The following is a 19008-nucleotide window of genomic DNA, read 5'->3' as shown; positions in this document are numbered from 1 at the left end:
GGCAGCAATTCGGTGGCGGGTACGCCAAAGCTGCGGGACCGGCGGACCTCCCACAGGCATGCCACTGAAGGCAGCCTGCCTGTCGTGCTTGGGGCGGCAAAAAAGCTAGAGCCGCCCCTGGGCAGAGACCCAAAGTCTGTGGGTTGGCAGTGGATAAGAATTGGCATTTTATCCCTTGGACTCTAGAAATACTAACTGAAAGTTTTCAGAAAAGTATATCTCTCTAAAAATTATTTGATTAAGATTTGTAAGCTTATCAATTTAAGATTTCTTACCAGTTGAACTTGCTCTTTATTTTTCTCTCTAGTTGGTGTTATCCGCTGTCCAATTTGCAGCCAGGAATGTGCAGAGAGACACATCATAGATAACTTTTTTGTGAAGGACACCACAGAAGTTCCCAGCAGTACAGTGGAAAAGTCAAATCAGGTGAGTACATTAAAATGTAACCCCCTCGGCATCCTTTGTATACCTAGGTATGTCCTGAGCTGCTAGCTGTGTGGCCTTCGTTGCTTATTTTGTATTGGGTTCAGGGGGGAGGGGAAAGTAGAAAGAGCATTCAGATAGCCATTCATTGTATTTTATGACTGCCATCAAAAATCAGGTAGTGTGTTGGGAGTGCTGGTGATGGTAACTTCTGATTTTAAAAAATAATTTTAAATTTCTGAGATGAAGTAACCACATGGTGACACCAAAATAAGAGAAATAAAATGTGTTAGACTCAGACTCATAGACTTTAAGGTCAGAAGGGACCATTATGATCATCTGGTCTGACCCCCTGCATGCTGCAGGCCACAAAACCATCCCTACCCCTTCCCCGGACTCTGCTGTTGAAGTCCCCAATCCTGTGTTTTAGTGACTTCAGTTGGCAGAGACCCTCCTGCTAGTGATCCCTGCCCCATGCTGCGGAGGAAGGTGAAAAACCTCCAGAGGCTCAGCCAATCTACCCTGGAGGAAAATTCCTTGTTATCTTACTACAGTGAAATTTTCTGAACCCAAGACAGAACATTTCCCGTGGAGGACTCTAAAATGGGAGAACTCCTAGCACAAGAGACCAGAATGATGTTAGAATAATAGAATCATAGAAATGTAGGGCTGTGTAAACGTCCGGTGCGGGGGTCGGGCCCTCTCAGGGGCCGTCGGGGGCCAGGCCGCCTCACTACACGGCCTGGATCGGTCTCAGGGTTCCGCCCCTCTGGCAGGGACTAGGCCAAAGGTACACGGCCTCTGCAATGAGCTCCTGCTCTCCGTCAGGGTCCGGCAGTAACTCAGGCCCGGGCTCCGGTCCTCACTGCCGGAGCTGGGGATTACAAAGTCCGTCAAGCCCCCGCGCTAGCTCAGGGCGGGGCAATAAACAATAGTTCGGGCGCTCAGCTCCGTGGATCCGGAGCTGAGCCCTGACAAACTCAGGACGTCCCAGGCCCTTATTCAGGGGAGGGCAACCCCCAATAGTCCAGGGCGCTCAGAACCTTCCTTCAGGCTGAGCAGTAAAGTCAGGGGTTCAGGCCCGGCCCTCAGTCAGGGCGGGGCAGCACACAATAGTCCAGGGGCTCAGGACCTTCCTTCAGGCCGAGCCCAGGCAGAGTTAGTAGCCCCAGGCCCTCAGTCAGGGCGGGGCAACAAACAATAGTTCAGGGGCTCAGGACCTTTCTTCAGGCTGAGCCCAGACAAAGTTAGTAGGCCCAGGCCCTCAGTCAGGGCGGGGCAACAAACAATAGTTCAGGGGTTCGGGTTCAGGTCTGGGTATCAGGAGCTGAGCACGGACAAACTCGGGACGCCCCAGACCCTCAGTCAGGGTGGGGCAACAAGCACTCGTTCAGGGCAGCAAGCGATAGCTCAGTGGCGGTGCCAGAGCGCTGGCTGGAGGGGGAGACTGCCACCCGTTAAGTGGGGTGGCAGGGGGGACACAGGCCCACCCACTCCACTGTGTCCCAGCCCGGGGCCCTAAGAGCGGCAGTCAGTCTGCCGCTGTGTTGGTGGGGTCCTGACCGCAACACACCAACATTGGTTCGCTCTCTGTTGTAGCTAGACTGGGGTCAGCTACCCCCGGGCTGCTTTCCATTTCCCCCTCCATTTGTACCTGCTCCCCGCTGGGCTCGGCAGCGGGGTCCCACACCATGGGTTCCTCACTTCGCAGAGGGTCGTCCGGGTCGGGTTGCTCCTCCGGTCTCCGGTCAGGGGGGCGCTCGGGCCCCTCCTCGGGGTACCGTGCTCGGGGCAAGGGTGGCCAGTCTACCTCGGGGTACCTTGCTTGGGGAAGGCTTGGCCAATCCGCGTCGGGGTACCTGGCTCTGGGGAGGTCCGGTCGGTCGGTGTCCGGGTATCTGGCTCTGGGGCAGCTCGGTCCGTCCGTGTCCGGGTACCTGGCTCTGGGAAGCCTTGGTCTAGCCGGAGCTCGCACCGGCACGTCTGGCCTCTCCGGCTGCTGGGCTCTAACTGAGGGCTGGGGCCTGGCTCTTATACTTCCTGTCCCGCCCCTTGACTTCCGGGGGGCGGGAACAGGTGGCGGTGGCTCCGCCCACTTGGGTGCCAATTCAGGCTCCTCTCCCTCAGGGGCCGTCGGGAGCCGGCTGGAGTTTTCTGTGCTCCCTTCTCCCTCCGTCCTCCCTGGCCCCTTCCTGCTGCTGCTGTTGCTGCTTTTGCTGCCGTTGCTGCTGCTGCGTGCGTGAGTGAGGAGTGCGGAGGGGGGGGCCTTGCCGGCCTGCCCCCCCCCTCGCCCTCGCCTCCAGAGGGAGAAGCATCGGCCCCCCAACGCCAACACCGATACCATCTGGGGGCCCACCTGCCTGCTTGCTTGCCTGCCTGGCCGGTTGCCCGGCCGGCTGACTGCCGCTCGCTGCTGCTGCTGTTCCTGTGTGGGAGCCGCTGCCTCCGTCGCGGAGTGCGAAGAGACTGCGTCCCTGGTTCGGGAGATTGTGGAGGGGGTTGTTTGAGGACTGTGTTTTGAGTGACTTTGCCATCTTTGCTCCTGGGGTGGTGGTGCCCCCAGTCGCGTTAGGAGTGTGGACGGTACTGAGCCTCTCGTTTGTAATTCCTCGGACTGGAAGCCGTCGCTTGCCAGGAAGCTCCGAGGTCGACTTGGGATCCTGCTGTCCCGTCCCCCGTAGCGGACTGTTGAAGGGGGTGCGGGGGGGGGGTGCGGTGCCCCCCCCTTCGTTCATCTACTCCCCCTCTACCACCACCCCCACCGCCGACAGCTGCCGACAACCCCTCCACCGCCCCGCGTGCCACCTGGACCTGCTTTTCGCCCCTCGGCAGGGCTGTTTGCTCCCCCCGCCATTTCCATCATCCGGGACTGTTTACTTGCAGCAGTGAACGGCGGAGCCTGCGCTTCGCGAACGCTGTGGGTGCACCTTTTCCTTCGCCCTGGATTTCTCCTGCCCCCCAACTACGTTTCGCTGGTGGGGTCCCCTCCCTGTAGCCCCCTTTGTATTAGTTGGCCCTACCCTACCCCACTCCTTTTGAGCCCCTTCGGTTTATTTTGTTTGGTGCCCATTTCCCCCCCCCCCCCTCGGTTCCTAGCCTGCTGGCTGTGTTCCCGGCCCTGTCCTTGGGCTGCGGCTGGCTGGAGTTTTTCCTCCTACCCCTCCTTGTCCTTGGGCTGCAGCTGGCTGGACATTCCATTCTGTTTCCGAGCCGCTGCTCCGGTGCACCCCCCCCCTTCGCCCCCCCGTGCGCGCTTGTGCCCCCGTTTTGTTGCCCCCCCCTTTTGCACTGTTCACCCCCCCTTTTACTGTTGTTGTAGTCCCCCCCCCGCCCTAGTGTAGCCGGGGGAGCCGGCTTTCCTTTTTTGGCACTTGTGCCCCACCCCTCTCTTTTCGCTCCTGTGTGCCCTCTCCATTGGCACCCTCCTCCCCAGCCTGCAGCCTAGCAGGGGGGAGTGGTTGCCTTTCCTTTGTGTTGTCTTTTGCCTAGAGGGGAGGAGCGGCTGCAGGTTGTGATGGCGGGGGACTCTGCCCCTGCCCCGTCGTCCCCGCCCACCCCAGTGGCCGGCCCCTCGGCTGGCCCTGTCCCGGATACCGCCGCTGCCACGGCTGCCCCCTCCACCGGCAGGAAGGGCCAAGGGAGGAAGAAGGGCAAGGGCCCCGCCCATGGAGCCAGACCTCCTGAGGGCAGGACTACGGTCCCCGCTGCGGCCCCGACACCGGCCGCAGCCCCTCCCTCTCCTGCCGTCCCTTCCACCAGCTCTGGTGGCGCTCCACCTCCGGCCCCCAGAGCATACGCCCAGGTGGCCGCCGCCTCTTTGCGTGCCGCCCCGTCGTCCGCCCCGACCGCCGCCTTTGGGCCTGTCCCTGGTGACCACGGCCCCTTCCCCTCGCTGACTAGGAGGCATGGCGTCCGTTGCCATTTGGTGCCTGCCTCGCCCCACATTGAGACCTATGTGCGGGCGTTGGCAAGGGTGGTGGGGCCTACGGCCATCGTGGCGGCCTCCAAGATGTACGGGAAGGCCGTGTTCTTCCTGGCGTCGGTGGCCGCTGCGCAGGAGGCGGTGGAACGAGGCCTGGCGGTGGGAGGCGTGTTTGTGCCCTTGGAACCCCTGGAGGACCTGGGCGTACGGGTGCTCTTGACCTCCGTCCCGCCCTACCTCCCCAACGCCGCCCTGTTGCCGGCCCTCTCCACCCTGGGGAAGCCCATTTCCATTCTGAGCTCTCTCTCATTGGGCTGTAAGGACCCTGCCCTCCGGCACATCCTGTCTTTCCGCCGGCAGGTCCAGCTTCAGCTGCCACCGGCGGCGGGTGCCGGAGTGGCGCTCGAGGGGTCCTTCCTGGTGCCCTACCGGGGGGTCCATTATCGGGTCCACTATTTGACGGGGGAGGCCCGGTGCTTCCTCTGCCGGGCGCCGGGGCATGTCCGGAGGGACTGTCCCCTGGCCCGGCCTGGAGGGGCGTCCGAGACCCCCGGGGCCCGGGAGGGTGCCGGCCCTGTCATCGCCGGCAACCCTGGCGGTTCGGACACTGCTGCTGCCGCCGCCCCTCCTCCTTCTGCCGCGGTTCCCGCTCTGGCCGCGGAGACGGCCGGGCGGGCGGGCCTTGCCGTCGCCGACCCTGGATCGGCGGGGCATGTGGAGGAGAGGGCGGGGCGGCTTCCGCCGGCCGCGGGGAAGGGCCCGCCCCAGGGGGAGGTTTCCCTCGCCCCTGCTGTCCCTCCGACCCTGCCGCCCCGAGCCCCGGAGCCATCGCCCTTGCCCTCTGGCCCTGCCCCTGCTGACCGGCCCTCCACCTCCTCTTCCACCTCGGGGGGCTGGGTGACCGTCCAGGGGAAGCGCGGTGCCCGCAGGTCGCGGGCTCTCTCCCTCCCCTCTGATGAGGAGGGAGAGCAGGCCCCCCGAAAGATGCCGCGGGGGGCCGACGTTGTTAGTTCTGTTTCCGCGCCCCCGGACGGTGCCCAGCAGGAGGTGCCGGCCATGGAGACCGTGGATGCCGTGGCAGTGGCTGGGGAAACTTCTGTCCCCTTTGTTGAGCCCACACCTGAGGAGGCTTCCGTAGCGGTTCTCCCGGCCCTTGCTCCGTCCGTGCCCCCCGCCACCGATGCCGGGGCGGCCTTTGTCTCCGTGACTGGCGGGGAGGTCGCCGGGGCCGAGGGGACCGCTTTCGCCTCCATTTTCGATGAGATCGAGGCCCTGGGTCTGACCCCGGTTACCCAAGGGGAGGACGACCCTCTGCCAGCGGGCCCCGATCCGGGTGCTGGCTTAGTCCCGCCCCCTTCTCCTGCTCCCGGTTCCTCGCCCCACTCTGCCGCTCCCGACTTAGTCCTGGGAGAACCCTTAGCCCTACCCGCCAGCCCGGCCGCGACTACCATCTCGTGCACGGCCGCCGAGCCCCTCGGGGCGACGGCCGTTGCTGAGCGGCCGGTTCCTATCCCCGATCCTGCCCCTTCCATCGTTCCTGCCCCTGAGGCTTCCCCTGCCCCTGCTGCCTCCGTCCCCTCGGATGCTGACCTTGGCCGAGGGGAGCCGCAGTTTAGCGGCTTGGCAGCGGGAGATGGGGAGCCCGTTCCCGTCCCTGATCCTGTCCCCTCTCCTGCCCAAGTCCCTGTTCCCGTCTCCAGCCCCGCCCCTACTCCCGCCCTTGCCCCAGATCCTGTCCCCGAGGTGTCTCCTTTTGCCACCTCTGGTGTTACTGCCGCCCCCGGGGTTGTCGCATCTTCGTTGCCTGCAGACAACCCTCAGGGGGCGGTTTTCGTGTCTCCCCTTTCTGCCACTGTTGGGGCTGCGTTGTTCCCTCAGCCGCTCTCTCCTTTGCCGGGGATGGGGACGGGCTGCCCAGCGCAGCAGCGCCGGAGCTCGGCCCCTTGTTTGTCCGTCACCGTGGGCCGCGAGGACCCTTCAGGGGCCCCGCCGGAGGATGGCGGCGGCTTGGCCGCTGCCTCCCCCTCCGCGCTGCGGGATGAGCTGCGCCTCTTTCTATCGGATTCCCGTGGTTCCCAGGGTAAGGTGCAGCTCGCCCTTCAGCGCTGGGGGGACTTCCATCTCGTCCTCCGGGCCGTGAAGGCGCTTTTGGGGGAGGGGCGGGGGTCCGGTCGGCGGGACATCGCGGCCTATCGGCGGGCCCGCAGATTCCGCGACTCCCTTTTGACCTTTGGAGTCGAAACCGGGATCTTGCGGGGCCCGCTGGGGGCCGATGATCCCTCCGCCCGTGAGGATCTGCCCCAGCCCTCCGTATGACAGCTACCACCTTTGCGTCGTTGAACGCCCGGGGCTGTAGGGTGGGTTTCCGCAGGAGCCAGGTGCTCTCCTTCCTTCGGGAGGGGGGGTACTCTGTGATTTTCCTGCAGGAGACCCACACGGCTCCGGCCGTCGAGGCTAGCTGGCGGCTGGAGTGGGGAGACGGGGTTTATTTTAGCCACCTCAGCGCCCATTCGGCTGGAGTGGCCACCCTGTTCTCCCCGGGGCTGCGGCCTGAGGTGCTGGGGGTCGCCGAGGTTGTGCCAGGCCGCCTGCTGCACGTCCGTGCCCGTGTGGAGGGGCTGGTTCTGAACTTGGTCAACGTCTATGCCCCGACCACGGGCTCGGAACGCGTGCCTTTCTATCAGCGGGCGGCGGCCTTCCTCGGCACTCTGGATTCTCGCGAGTGCCTGGTCCTGGGCGGGGACTTTAACACCACCCTCGAGGACCGGGACCGCTCCGGGCCTGAGTCTTCCCAGGCAGCCGCGGGCGTCCTCAGGGAGATCGTAGACCATCACTCCCTGGTGGACGTCTGGCGCGACCACCACCCGGACGACGACACCACCTTCACCTATGTCCGGGTGGAGGACGACCGGTCGCGCCACTCCCGGTTGGACCGCATTTATCTGTCCCGTTTTCATCTGGCGCGGGCCCATGCCTCCAGCGTCCGGCCGGCCCCGTTCTCAGATCACCACCTGGTGACCGTGACGGCCTCTCTCAGTTCCGAGCGGCCGGGGCCGGCCTATTGGCATTTTAATAATAGTTTGCTGGAGGACGTGGGCTTCGTGGCATCCTTCCGGGAGTTCTGGCTGGCCTGGCGGGGGCAGCGACGCGCCTTTCCCTCGGCGCGGCGGTGGTGGGATGTGGGGAAGGTCCGCGCGCGGCTCTTCTGCCGGAACTACACCCGGGGCGCCAGCCGGCGGCGGGATGCGTTGTTAGGGCAGTTGGAGCGGGAGGTTTTGGAGCTGGAGAGGCGTCTGGCCTCCGGCCCCGAGGATCCACCCCTCCGCGCGGCGTACTGGGAGAAGCGGGAGGAGCTCCGGGCCCTGGAAGACCACCGGGCCCGGGGCGCGTTTGTTCGATCCCGCATCCGTCTCCTTCGGGAGATGGATCGCGGCTCCCGCTTCTTCTACGCTCTGGAGAAACGGTGGGGGGCCAAACAGCATGTCACCTGCCTCCTGGCGGAGGACGGCGCCCCCCTCACGGATCCGGAGGAGATGCGTGGCAGGGCCAGGGCCTTCTACGCCGCTCTTTTCTCCCCAGATCCGACCGACGCCGAGGCCTGCAGGGTGCTCTGGACCGAGCTCCCGACGGTCAGCGCGGGCGGCCGAGACCGGCTGGAGCTGCCTCTTTCTCTGGCTGAGTTCTCGGCGGCCCTCCGGCTCATGCCCACTAACAAATCTCCAGGCATGGACGGGCTGACCGTGGAGTTTTACCGCGTGTTCTGGGACGTCCTCGGCCCAGACCTCGTCACCGTCTGGGCCGAGTCCTTGCAGAGCGGGGTCCTCCCTCTCTCGTGCAGGCGAGCAGTGCTCGCCCTGTTGCCGAAGAAGGGGGACCTCCGCGATTTACGAAACTGGCGTCCCATCTCGCTCCTCAGCACGGACTATAAGGTCGTAGCGAAGGCCATCTCGCTGCGGCTGGGGTCCGTGCTGGCGGACGTGGTCCACCCCGACCAGACCTGCGCCGTCCCGGGCCGGAGCATCTTTAACAACCTGTACTTGGTCCGGGACCTATTAGAGCTGGGACGTAGGGATGGTCTGTCGTTCGCCCTCCTGTCTCTGGACCAGGAGAAGGCGTTCGACAGGATGGACCACGGGTACCTCCTGGGCACTCTGCGGGCATTCGGCTTCGGGCCCCAGTTTGTGGGCTTTCTCCAGGTGCTGTACGCTGAGGCGGAGTGTCTGGTCAGGCTCAACTGGACCCTGACCGAGCCGGTCAGCTTTGGGCGGGGAGTACGGCAGGGGTGCCCCCTCTCGGGCCAGCTGTACGCTCTGGCGATCGAGCCCTTCCTCTGCCTCCTCCGCCGGAGGTTAGCAGGGTTGGTGCTCCGGGAGCCGGAGCTGCGGCTGGTCCTGTCGGCGTACGCCGACGACGTGCTCCTCGTGGTCCAGGACCCTGAGGATCTGGTGCGGGTGGAGGCCTGCCAGGCCGTTTATTCGACCGCCTCCTCCGCCCGGGTCAACTGGGCCAAGAGCTCTGGCCTGGTGGTCGGGGACGGTTGGCAGGCGGGCTCCCTCCCACCCGCGCTTCAAGCCATTCGGTGGAGCGCGGGCCCGCTGCTCTATCTGGGCGTTTATCTTTCCGCCACGCATCCCTCTCCGCCGGAGAACTGGCTAGATTTGGAGGCCAGGGTGCGTGAGCGGTTGCGGAGATGGACGGGACTGCTCCGGTGTCTCTCCCTGCGGGGGAGGGCGCTGGTGCTGAACCAGCTTGTCCTGTCCATGCTCTGGCACCGGCTCAACACCCTGAGCCCGACCCCGGGACTCCTGGCCAGGCTCCAGAGGATAGCCCTGGAGTTCTTCTGGCCTGGACTGCACTGGGTCTCTGCGGGGGTTCTGAGTCTTCCCCTGGAGGAGGGGGGACAGGGCCTGGTCTGCCTTCGTAGCCAGGTCCATGTCTTCCGCCTCCAGGCCCTGCAGAGGCTCCTTTATGGTGAAGGTAGTCCGGCATGGAGCACGTTAGCGCACGCCTTCCTCCGCCGCCTCCGAGGGCTCCGATACGACCGGCAGCTCCTTTTTCTTCATCCGAGAGGTCTTCCGCGAGACCTCTCGGAGCTGCCGGTCTTCTACCAGGACCTTCTCCGGACCTGGAAGCTTTTCTCGGCGACCAGGTCCATTGTGGCCACCGAGGGCGCGGATCTCCTCGCGGAGCCCCTGCTGCACAATCCCGATCTTCGTGTGCAGGTGGCGGAGTCGCCCTCGGTGAGCCGGAGGTTGGTCCTGGCGGAAACCACCAGGGTCGGAGACCTCCTGGACTACACCAGAGGGGACTGGGTGGATCCCCGCGCGCTTGGTCGGCGCATGGGGCTCTCCACCCTCGCGACCCCTCTGCGTGTACTCCAGGAGGTGGGCGCTGCATTGTCACCTCCTGCTCTCAGCTTCCTGTGGCGGGCCCTGCGGGAGGGTGTTCCCCGCCCACCCCTCACCCCGGGCCCTCCGGACCTTTTTCTCGGGCCCCTGTTCCATGAGCCCCCCCGGCTCTCCCGCTCCCATAACCCGAGCCGGCTGCGCGCTTTGCAGCCGGTCCAGTTTCGAACCGCGCCTAGGGACTATCTGTACGCGCTCGTGCTTCACACGTTGCATCACCTCACCCTCGTGTCCCGCCCCGACACCAAGTGGAGGGACTATCTGTTACCTGTGGAGGGTGAGGAGCCCCGGTGGGCCAGCCTTTATTCCACCTTAGTTCCAAGGCCCGCCGGGGACATTGGTTGGCGGCTCCTTCATGGGGCCGTGAGCACGGGCGTGTACTTGGCGCGGTTCACCCCTATTCCTGAGGCCTGCCCATTTTGTGGCATTAGGGAGACCCTGGCGCACGCTTACCTTGAGTGCGCCAGGCTGCAGCCCCTTTTCCGGCTTCTCCAGAACCTCTTGTTGAGGTTCTGGCTACACTTTTCCCCGCACTTGTTTATTTATGCACACTCTGTCCGTGGCCCCACTAAGTCGCGAGACCTCCTCGTCAACCTCTTCCTGGCCCTGGCCAAACTCACCATCTATAATACCAGGGAGAAGATGTTGGACGAGGGGGTGCTTTGCGACTGTGGGGCCTACTTTCACACCTCTTTGGTTTCACGTCTCCGTGCGGAGTTTCACTGGGCAGCGTCCGCTGGCTCCCTTGCCACCTTCGAGGAGCAGTGGGCGCTGTCCGGGGTTCTCTGCTCGGTGTCCCCATCTGGTTCCCTGATTTTGAACCTTTGACCGTCACCTCGCTCCCTGTTTTTTTTATTAGTTGTACCACGTAATCATTTGGTACTGGGTCCAGTGGTCCCTCCCGCTAGGCTGGGGGAGGGGCCTTTAGTAGTGGGCGGCTAAGTCCGCCCACTTCCCGGTTTGCCAATATGGCCTCACTACAGGCTGGAATGGACCTTTTAGAGATTATCGAGCCCAGCTGCCTCTGCTGCGGCAGAACCAACTATAGACATCCCTGACAGGTGTTGGTCTGTTCGTAAATACCTCCAGTGATGGGGATTTCACAACCTCTTGCAAGCCTATTCCAGAATTTGACTACCCTTATAGTTAGAAAGCTTTTCCTAATATCTAACCTAAGTGTCCCTTGCTGCAGACTAAGCTGATTACTTCTTGTTCTGCCTTTAGTGTAAAACTCAACTTGGTGTGGTCAGGACTGGGAAAATAGAACCTAATTAGTGTCATGTTTTCCCAATATTAAATAGCTGGGATCGCTAAACAAGAAGTTCTCAAATGTTGTAGTGGAGACCATATCTTACTTGTGTGTCTATGGTCCACTGCTCTCTCCATTCACAATTGCATAATGAGTTTTAATGTACTTTTAGTTTCTTTTTATGCATTTTAGCAGCAAGATACAAGAAGAGGTGGTACCAAGTAAATAGCCAGTGACGCATATGGCTACAGTTTAGGAATCTCCGGCATTAGAATTTGCCATCCTTCATTTTGGGCCAGTGCCAAGATAAAAGTCCATGTGCTTTATAAACTTTGTTAGACTTTAGGAAATTATTTTAAGTCATTTACCATAGATGGCTTTCTTTATAATGGCAGGAAGAAGACAAGACCCTAATTGCAGAGAGACTTTTGTCTATACTATTCTCTTTTAAAATAAAGATTTAAAAAGATTTAAATGGGGAGTATTTTTGGTCATGCATATTTTGCATGTGTCACCCAAAGAGTCCCCAAAGCGACCTCTGATCTTTAATTATGAAGTGATTGATCACTGCTTGAACTGGAAAAGTGATCACCTTATCTTTAGTCAGTTAGCTCTTCTAGCGAGTTTGTTGATTAGGAGGAGAGGCAAGAAGGTATCAAGTTCTAGAAGTGTTATAAAGAATTTGATACCATTCAGAAGTATTCCCAAATTTTCTTAAACTTATGGGAGCCCATATTGCTGTCTTTTTCCAATTTATGTAATGAGCACTAGGGGTTATAATGGATCACGAATTGAACGAATCAATGTGATGCAATTGCAAAAAAGGCTGATATTCTGGGTTGTATTAGGAGTATCATATGGAAGACATGGGAGACAATTGTCCCACTCTGCTTGGCACTGGTAAGGCCTTAGCTTAGGGTTACCATATTTCCACAAGCAAAAGAGGACACGGGGGGGTGGAGCCCCGCCCCTGCCCCACCCCCATCCACTCCCTCCCACTTCCCACCCCCTGATTGCCCCCCTCAGAACCCCCAACCCCCCCCCACTCCTTGTCCCCTGACTGCCCCCTCCTGGGACCCCTGCCACTAACGCCCCCCTAGGACCCCACTGCTTATCTAAGCCGCCCTACTTCTTGTCCCCTGACTGTCCCCTCCTGAGAATGCCCTACGACCCTACCTGTCCCCTGACTGCCCCGACCCTTATCCACACCCCCACCCCATATTCACACCCCCGCCCCCAGACAGACCCCCGGGGACTCCCATGCCCTATCCAACTGCTCCCTGCCCCTGACAGGACCCCCAGAACTCCTGACCCATCCAACCCCCTCTGCTACCTGCCTGCCTCGACCCCTCTCCACACCCCTGCCCCCTGACAGCCCCCCAGAACCCCAGACCCATCTAACCCCCCCGCTCCCTGTCCCTGACTGTCCCAACCAATCTCCACACCCTTGCCCCCCGACAGCCCCCCCTGCCCCCCAAACTCCCGACCCATCCAACCCCCCTTCCCTGTCCCCTGACCAGGGCCGGCTTTAAAGAGCCCAGGAATTGGGCTATGCTCCGGCTGGGGTTGTGGGGCTTGGGGCCGGGCCAGAGGTGCTCGGCCGGTGCTGCTGAGGCCCGAGCTGGGCTGGGTCCGGGCTGGGGGTGCTGAGGCCCGAGTTGGGGGCGGCCGGCACCGCTGGGGCAGCCGGGCGCCGCTCGGCCAGGGCCGCGCCTCCCCGGAGCTCTCCTCCTCGCGCCTTCCCGCCCCAGCTTACCTGCTGCTGCCTCCCGCTTGCCCCTGCTTCTTTTCAGACTTCCCGCGAAGATCTGATTCGCGGGAAGCAGGGGAGGGGGAGGAGCAGGGGCGGAACGTTCAGGGGAGGGGAGGAGGGGGAAGACAGCTGCGGGCCGGACAGCATGGTAAGGCTGCAGGGGATGGGGGGAGCCGGGAAGGGGCTTTGGGTGCCCAGCGGCGCTTGGCCGCTGCTTTTCTATCTATAAATAGCTGACCGGGGGGAAATCCTGGACATTTTTAGATTTTTTTTTTTTTTAAATTCCCCCCGGACGGCTATTTATAGACCGAAAAGCCGGACATGTCCGGGGAAATCCGGACATATGGTAGCCCTACCTTAGCTGGAGTATTGCAGCAAGGAAGATTTGGGTTAAATATGAGAGAGAACTTTTCAACTATAAGGGAGTTAAGTTCTGGGAGAGTCTTCAGAGGAAGGTTGTAGAATCCCAATCATTGGAGGTTTTTAAAGACTGGTTGGACAAACACCTGCCAGGGGCGGTCTGGGTTTATTTTGTCCTGTGTCAGCACAGGGGGCTGCATTAGATGACATCTGGAGGTCCCTTCCAACCCTACATTTGTATGATTCTATAAGCTTCCCAGAACCTTAGTTCAGAGAGCTATGACAGAACTAGTTTAGTTAATCTTATTGACAAGATCAAGGGTGTTTTTATTTGTAATTTCCTTTCAACGTTCTATCACTGGTATCTCAGGCATTGAGGCTTTTTTGACTAGGGTGCAGATCACAAAATCTGTGTAGCAGGACTTCTATCATCATTCTCAAGGTCTTGAGTCTCTAAAAATTATGGAGTTCCTTCAGGAGTCATGGCTTAGCATCTGAGCATTTCTGAAACTCAATAATAATGTACACCCTCGTGGATTAGAAAACAGATCCCCATTGTTCCCTGGATTTTAAGTCTTTCGGATTGCCTGCTGGTCTGCTCTGCTGCAGAGGATACAAAGATACAGTGCTTCAAAGTCTTCCATTGGAAGCTGGATAGTCTGAGTGGGCTGCAGGGAAAGCCCTATGTAGATATTCTTCGAGTGCTTGCTCATGTCCATTCCACGTTAGGTGTGTGTGCTCGCCACATACACCAGTGCCAGAAGCTTTTCCCTCAGTGGTATCTGTAGGGGATTGGCTCTGGTGCCCTCTGGAGTGGCGTGCACATGCCGTGGTATAAGGGGCGCTGCTGGCTCCTCCCACCCTCAGTTCCTTCTTACTGCCAGTGACGGTGCTATTCGTTGCTTCGGCAAATTCTTCAGTTCAGAATTGTTCATTGCAAACTTTTCCTGTAAATAGATAATTTTTATAAATAGTTCCCTTAGTGTCGTTAGTTAAACTAGTTGGTAGTCCCGGATGGGACTTAGCCCAGGGATGGGGCATGCCCCGGTCTTCAAACCCTGCTACAGCTGCAAGAAACCTATGCCAGTCAGCAACCCACGCAGTAGGTGTCTAAGGTGCTTGGGGGAAACCCACATCAGCGACAAGTGTCGCATCTGCAAAAGTTTTAAACCTCGGACGAAGAAGGAGCGGGGCATTCGACTTCGGGCGCTCCTTATGGAGTCTGCTTTAACACCAGAACCATCTAGGTCGGACCCTGCACCTAGCACTGCAGCCTTGGTGTGGAGTGCGCTGCCGGCGCCGTTGTCGGACTGGCGTCGATCCCTCGCCCCGGTACTGACCGGGAAGAGGAATAAGATGGGAAGAGGTCGTTCTGCTCCCCGCAAGAACAAGGAGAAAGCCAGAGGAGAGCAGAGACCCATGAAGAGCAGCTCATCACCTCCAAGAGGGAGTGGGGCCCCAGCTGTGGGTGAGTGGGCTAGCCCATCCTGGGCTACCCCAGATAGTGACACCGGCACATGATGGTATTGTTGACCCTGGAAGCCCTGCAGGCCACGCAGGAAATCATGTCCCTCCCAGAGCCGCCCACACCAGAGACAGCAGCTCCTAAATCCAGAGGTAAGCCTGCTCTGGGGCCGTTCCATCAGTCCCCTTCAGTGCGGCACCGCTCCCCACCGCAGGGAGTGTCCCATCAGCGTTCACCCACCCAGAGCCACCGTGCCTTGCACACGGGGCTGCCTACTGGAAAGAGCCCCTGGTGTTAGTCCCCGGACTCAGGGCATTGCTCTTCGGGCTCGAAACACAGGTCACCGGTGGCGTGGCGTAGACCTGTGGAGGCACGCCAAACCCTGCGGCCTCGGTACCGAGTGCGTTGCAGTCACTCTCCAAGTGATCGGCACCACTCCTGCGAGGGTCGTAGTCAGTCTCGGGACTCTCGGTACCAGTCCCCAGTGCGCCAATATGGGTTGACATGGTGTCGATGCTCCTCGTCTCGGCATCGCTCCTGCTCCCACTGTCGCTCGACGGACTGACACCGCTCGCAAAGTATTTGGCGTCCATTGCTGGAGTACCATCACGGATACACCAAATGCCAACGCTGGTCTCCGGGTTCTTGATGAGGAGGATCGTCGCCCTCGTACAGATCCCACTCAGAACATGGGGGAGGACACCACCGGAGTTGAGGTGCCTGGTCAACCTCATTGCGGTGGTGATCTCTGGAACACAGACCATCCTCATCAGGCTCTGAGTTGAGCCAGAAGTCCCTACCAGCGGGACAATGTCCTCCCTTCAGAGCTCCAGCTCTCCCTGCAGTACCTCCAGGGGCATCCAATGCCATGGCATCCTTGGAACCCATGGGGGGTTCCTGCAGAAATCCCAAGGGTGCAAATTGTTGTCTGGAGTCTCATAGAGTTCATCGGCACGGTACTTGACTCCACAAGGGCCCGGGCGTTCCTACCTCAGGACAGATTCCAGATGATGAAAACTCATCGCTGGAGTCTTTCCCCTCACCACGGCCAGAGCCTGCCTTCGGCTACTAAGCCACATGGCAGCATGTACCTATGCTGTCCGCCATGCAAGGTTCAGGATGCGACCTCTCCAGCAGTAGCTGTCGATCTATAACCTGTCCAGGTGATCTCTGGACAAGGTCATCACCATCCCACCAAAGGTACTCGCCTCTGTACAGTGGTGGACTGACCCAGGGGCAGTCCTCGAAGGAGTGCCATTTGACAACCCACGGTCCTCTGTCTCATTGATATCTGATGCCTCTGACCTCAGCTGGGGAGTGTTATCTCCGCACAATGCAGACCGGAAGGACATGGTCCCAAGAAGAGCTGATGTTGCATATAAACGTCAAGGAGCTCAGGGCAGTCCACTTAGCCTGCGCAGTCTTCCTGCCACAGTTGACCAGTCAAGTGGTGCGAGTGCTGACGGACAACACGGCCTCGATGCTCTACATCAACAGGCAAGGGGGAACACTCCGCTTGTGAGATTTCCGCATCCATTATGCGATCCATCTGGAGGCCTGTCACCTCCCCGGCATAAGTAACGTGCTTGGCGGATCGCCTCAGCAGGTCCTTCTGCTCTCACCATGAATGGTCGCTCAATTCAGAAGTGGTCCAGATGCTCTTCCAGAAGTGGGGAACTCCCTGAGTGGATCTGTTTGCCACCAGACAGAACAGGAAGTGTCATCAGTTTTGCTCAAGTTGGTGTCCACCTTCCATGTCAAGTAGGATATCTTCCTCCCGGTATTCTGCCCTAAGCCGCACAAGACTATTGAGGAGAAGCAGCTGCACGCCTTGGATGTTTGGCGTGCCTTGGCATTCTACCTAGAGCGTACCAAACCCTCTGCAGGTCAACCCAGCTCTTCATTGCGACAGCGGATATGATGAAGGGCCTTCAAGTGTCCTCTCAGAGGATCTGTAATTGGATTACCTCCTGTATCCGGATCTGCTACGTGCTAGCACAGGTCCAACCGCCGCCTATTGTGAAGGCCCATTTGACGAGAGCTGAAGCATCCTTGGTGGCCTTCCTGGCGCATGTCCCAATCCAGGACATTTGCAGGGCCGTGATGTGGTCTTCAGTGCACATGTGCACGGCACACTACGCCATCACACAGCAAGCTAGAGACAACGATGGGTTCGGCAGAGCACTGTTGTGATCTGCACGCCCGTGAACTCCTACCCGCCTCCGATGGTACTGCTTGGGAGTCACCTAACATGGAATGGACATGAGCAAGCACTCGAAGAAGAAAAGACAGGTACCTTTTCCGTAACTGGTGTTCTTCGAGATGTATTGCTCATATCCATTCCATGACCCAGCCCCCTTCCCCACTGTCGGAGTTTCTGGCAAGAAGGAACTGAGGGTGGGGGGAATTGGCAGTGCCCCTTATACTGTGGCATGTGCGTACCACTCCAAAGGGTGCCAGAGCCGGTACCCTATGTATACCACCAAGGGAAAAACTTCCGGCACCGGTGCATGTGGCGAGCACACACGCCTAACATGGAATGGACATAAGCAACACATCTCGAAGAACACCAGTTATGGAAAAGGTAACTGTCTTTTCACCCTCCTTTGTGTTAGAAAGAAACTATGCATCACAACGTGGATAAAAATTAGGGTTTTTAAATTTAAATTGGATTTTAAAAAAAAATTTTCAGTCAGATACAGATTTTTTAAAATCTACTTAAAATTAAATTTTAAATGTCAACCTATGTTAAGGCTTAAACTTAGTATGGTTTATTAAACTAGTTAAATTAATTAAAAAAAAATTAATCAGTACGTTTGCTGCCAAGTTTTGAAGAAAGTCAAACCACTGAACTGGTGGAGTTCTTTGGCTAAGCACCTGAATCAGTCTGTTGACATGCTAAGCCAACTTTTGACAGCAGTACAGGCGAGTCGCATCATACGCGCATTTAACTTACGCGAATTCAACTATATGCGCTCGGCAAAAAAAAAGAAAAACAACAAGATACCTGTAAATAGTGCAGGCGATTCCATCCAGTCAGCGTATGCTCCGGAGTGAGCGTGAGATGGGAGACATGAATCTGCTGTTCCCTCAGTCAGTCTCAGTTCCCGTGTGCCTCTCATAGTGTGAGCATCTCGCCGCGCTATGTGTGATTCTAGTGTTTAAAGAGGCGTATTTTTCGTACAACATGGCCCCTAAACGCAAGCCAACTACTTCATCTGGTGCTCAACCGAAGAAACAGCGGTCTGTTCTAACGCTGGAGGAAAAACTGGCTGTGTTGGACTTATTGAGAGACGGTTTGTCAGTCTCCAATGTGGCACGTAAATATGGCGACAACAAATCTAACATCTGTGCCATCAAGATTAGAGAGAGAAATTCGTCAAGCCGTGGCATCAAGTGCTCCAGTAACTGTTAAGGTGACGAGCCAGGTGCGTGATAAGACTTTAGTGAAGACAGAAAAGGCATTCAACTTATGGCTGGAAGACATGAATTGTAAACATGTACTTATCGATGGCAACATGTTGCGAGAAAAGGCTCTTAGCCTCTACACGCTGTTCAAACCTCCTGCCAAAGAGGGACAGCCTTCGGATGAGAAGGAATTCAAAGCCAGCCAAGGTTGGCGTAACAGTTTTAGGAACCGCTTCAACCTCAAAAACGTGCAGACTACTGGTGAAGCTGCATCTGCCAGTCATCAGACGCTACCGGTGTGGTGCTCTGCTCTGTTCAATGTTGATATCAGATGGCTGTGTGCGTGTGTTCCCTCTGTGTGCTGCCCCAGCTCTGTGCTGATAGCTGACCCAGCAGACCCCAAGAGAACCCCCAATGACCACAAACTCTAGTAAGGTCTTAACGCACCCGGGCCAGATTTATTGTCGAAGAGAAACAGTCTCCAGCTCCCCGGCATAGAAGTCCAAGGTGCTGCTAAGGTGCTGCTAGCTAGTACTTATGTGCTCCCTGACAGTGGACTCAGCTCAGTAAGTGGCGGGACTTTCCACTGCCCCCTAGGCCAGACAAAGACGTCCACTCAGGAATGCATTCTTATACACAGGTACAAACAGATTACACATCACTCCTGACATATTGAGGTGCAACCCCTCTACGTATCAAGGTACAACTCCTCTACGCAGTAAGGTGCCGCCTCTCACTTTGTACATGTTGGTTCGAACAAAACAACTCTATCCATCATATTACCCTTTTGCCCCTGTCCTTGTTATCTGTGTGGAATGTGCAAGTATGCGAATGTTCTGATATCTGGTGTCCAGTACCTTTTAGGTATGACTCTTTCTTTTTGCAGCATCAGCCCTTTCCTTGCCAGCTTCTGTGAGCAGGGCCTGCCTCTGGCTCACAGCTTAAATTTGCTTTATGTTAGCAAAGTAGTGACCATTACTTTAGTTCAGGCCTTAGGCCTCATATTGGGCCTCTGATACCAAG

The 19008-nt window shown here is 58.5% G+C and overlaps 2 protein-coding genes across 2 annotated transcripts in view; one reads left to right on the top strand and one right to left on the bottom strand.

The window, feature by feature from the left end:
- TRIM24 (tripartite motif containing 24) overlaps window positions 1–19008 on the top strand; it is a 153297-nt gene that overhangs the window by 61128 nt on the left and 73161 nt on the right. Inside the window, exon 2 of the mRNA XM_054033664.1 lies at window positions 308–426. Coding sequence (XP_053889639.1) covers window positions 308–426 — 119 coding nt within the window. The remainder of the gene's footprint in view (window positions 1–307; window positions 427–19008) is intronic.
- On the bottom strand, window positions 1109–3354 carry LOC128840107 (basic proline-rich protein-like). Its single transcript, XM_054033649.1, has 2 exons — window positions 2078–3354; window positions 1109–1297 (listed from the first exon to the last, which is right to left on the bottom strand). Exons 1-2 carry the CDS (start codon window positions 2765–2767, stop codon window positions 1286–1288), a joined length of 702 nt encoding a protein of 233 aa, XP_053889624.1. The 5' UTR covers window positions 2768–3354; the 3' UTR covers window positions 1109–1285.

The sequence above is a fragment of the Malaclemys terrapin genome, chromosome 1 (genome assembly GCF_027887155.1).
Source record: "Malaclemys terrapin pileata isolate rMalTer1 chromosome 1, rMalTer1.hap1, whole genome shotgun sequence".
NCBI classification, from domain to species: domain Eukaryota; kingdom Metazoa; phylum Chordata; order Testudines; family Emydidae; genus Malaclemys; species Malaclemys terrapin.
This window is presented reverse-complemented; position numbering and strand designations above follow the sequence as displayed.

Excerpts from the sequence above, each read along its gene's own strand:
- LOC128840107 (XM_054033649.1), bottom strand. The coding sequence starts at position 2,767 with ATGGTATCGGTGTTGGCGTTGGGGGGCCGATGCTTCTCCCTCTGGAGG.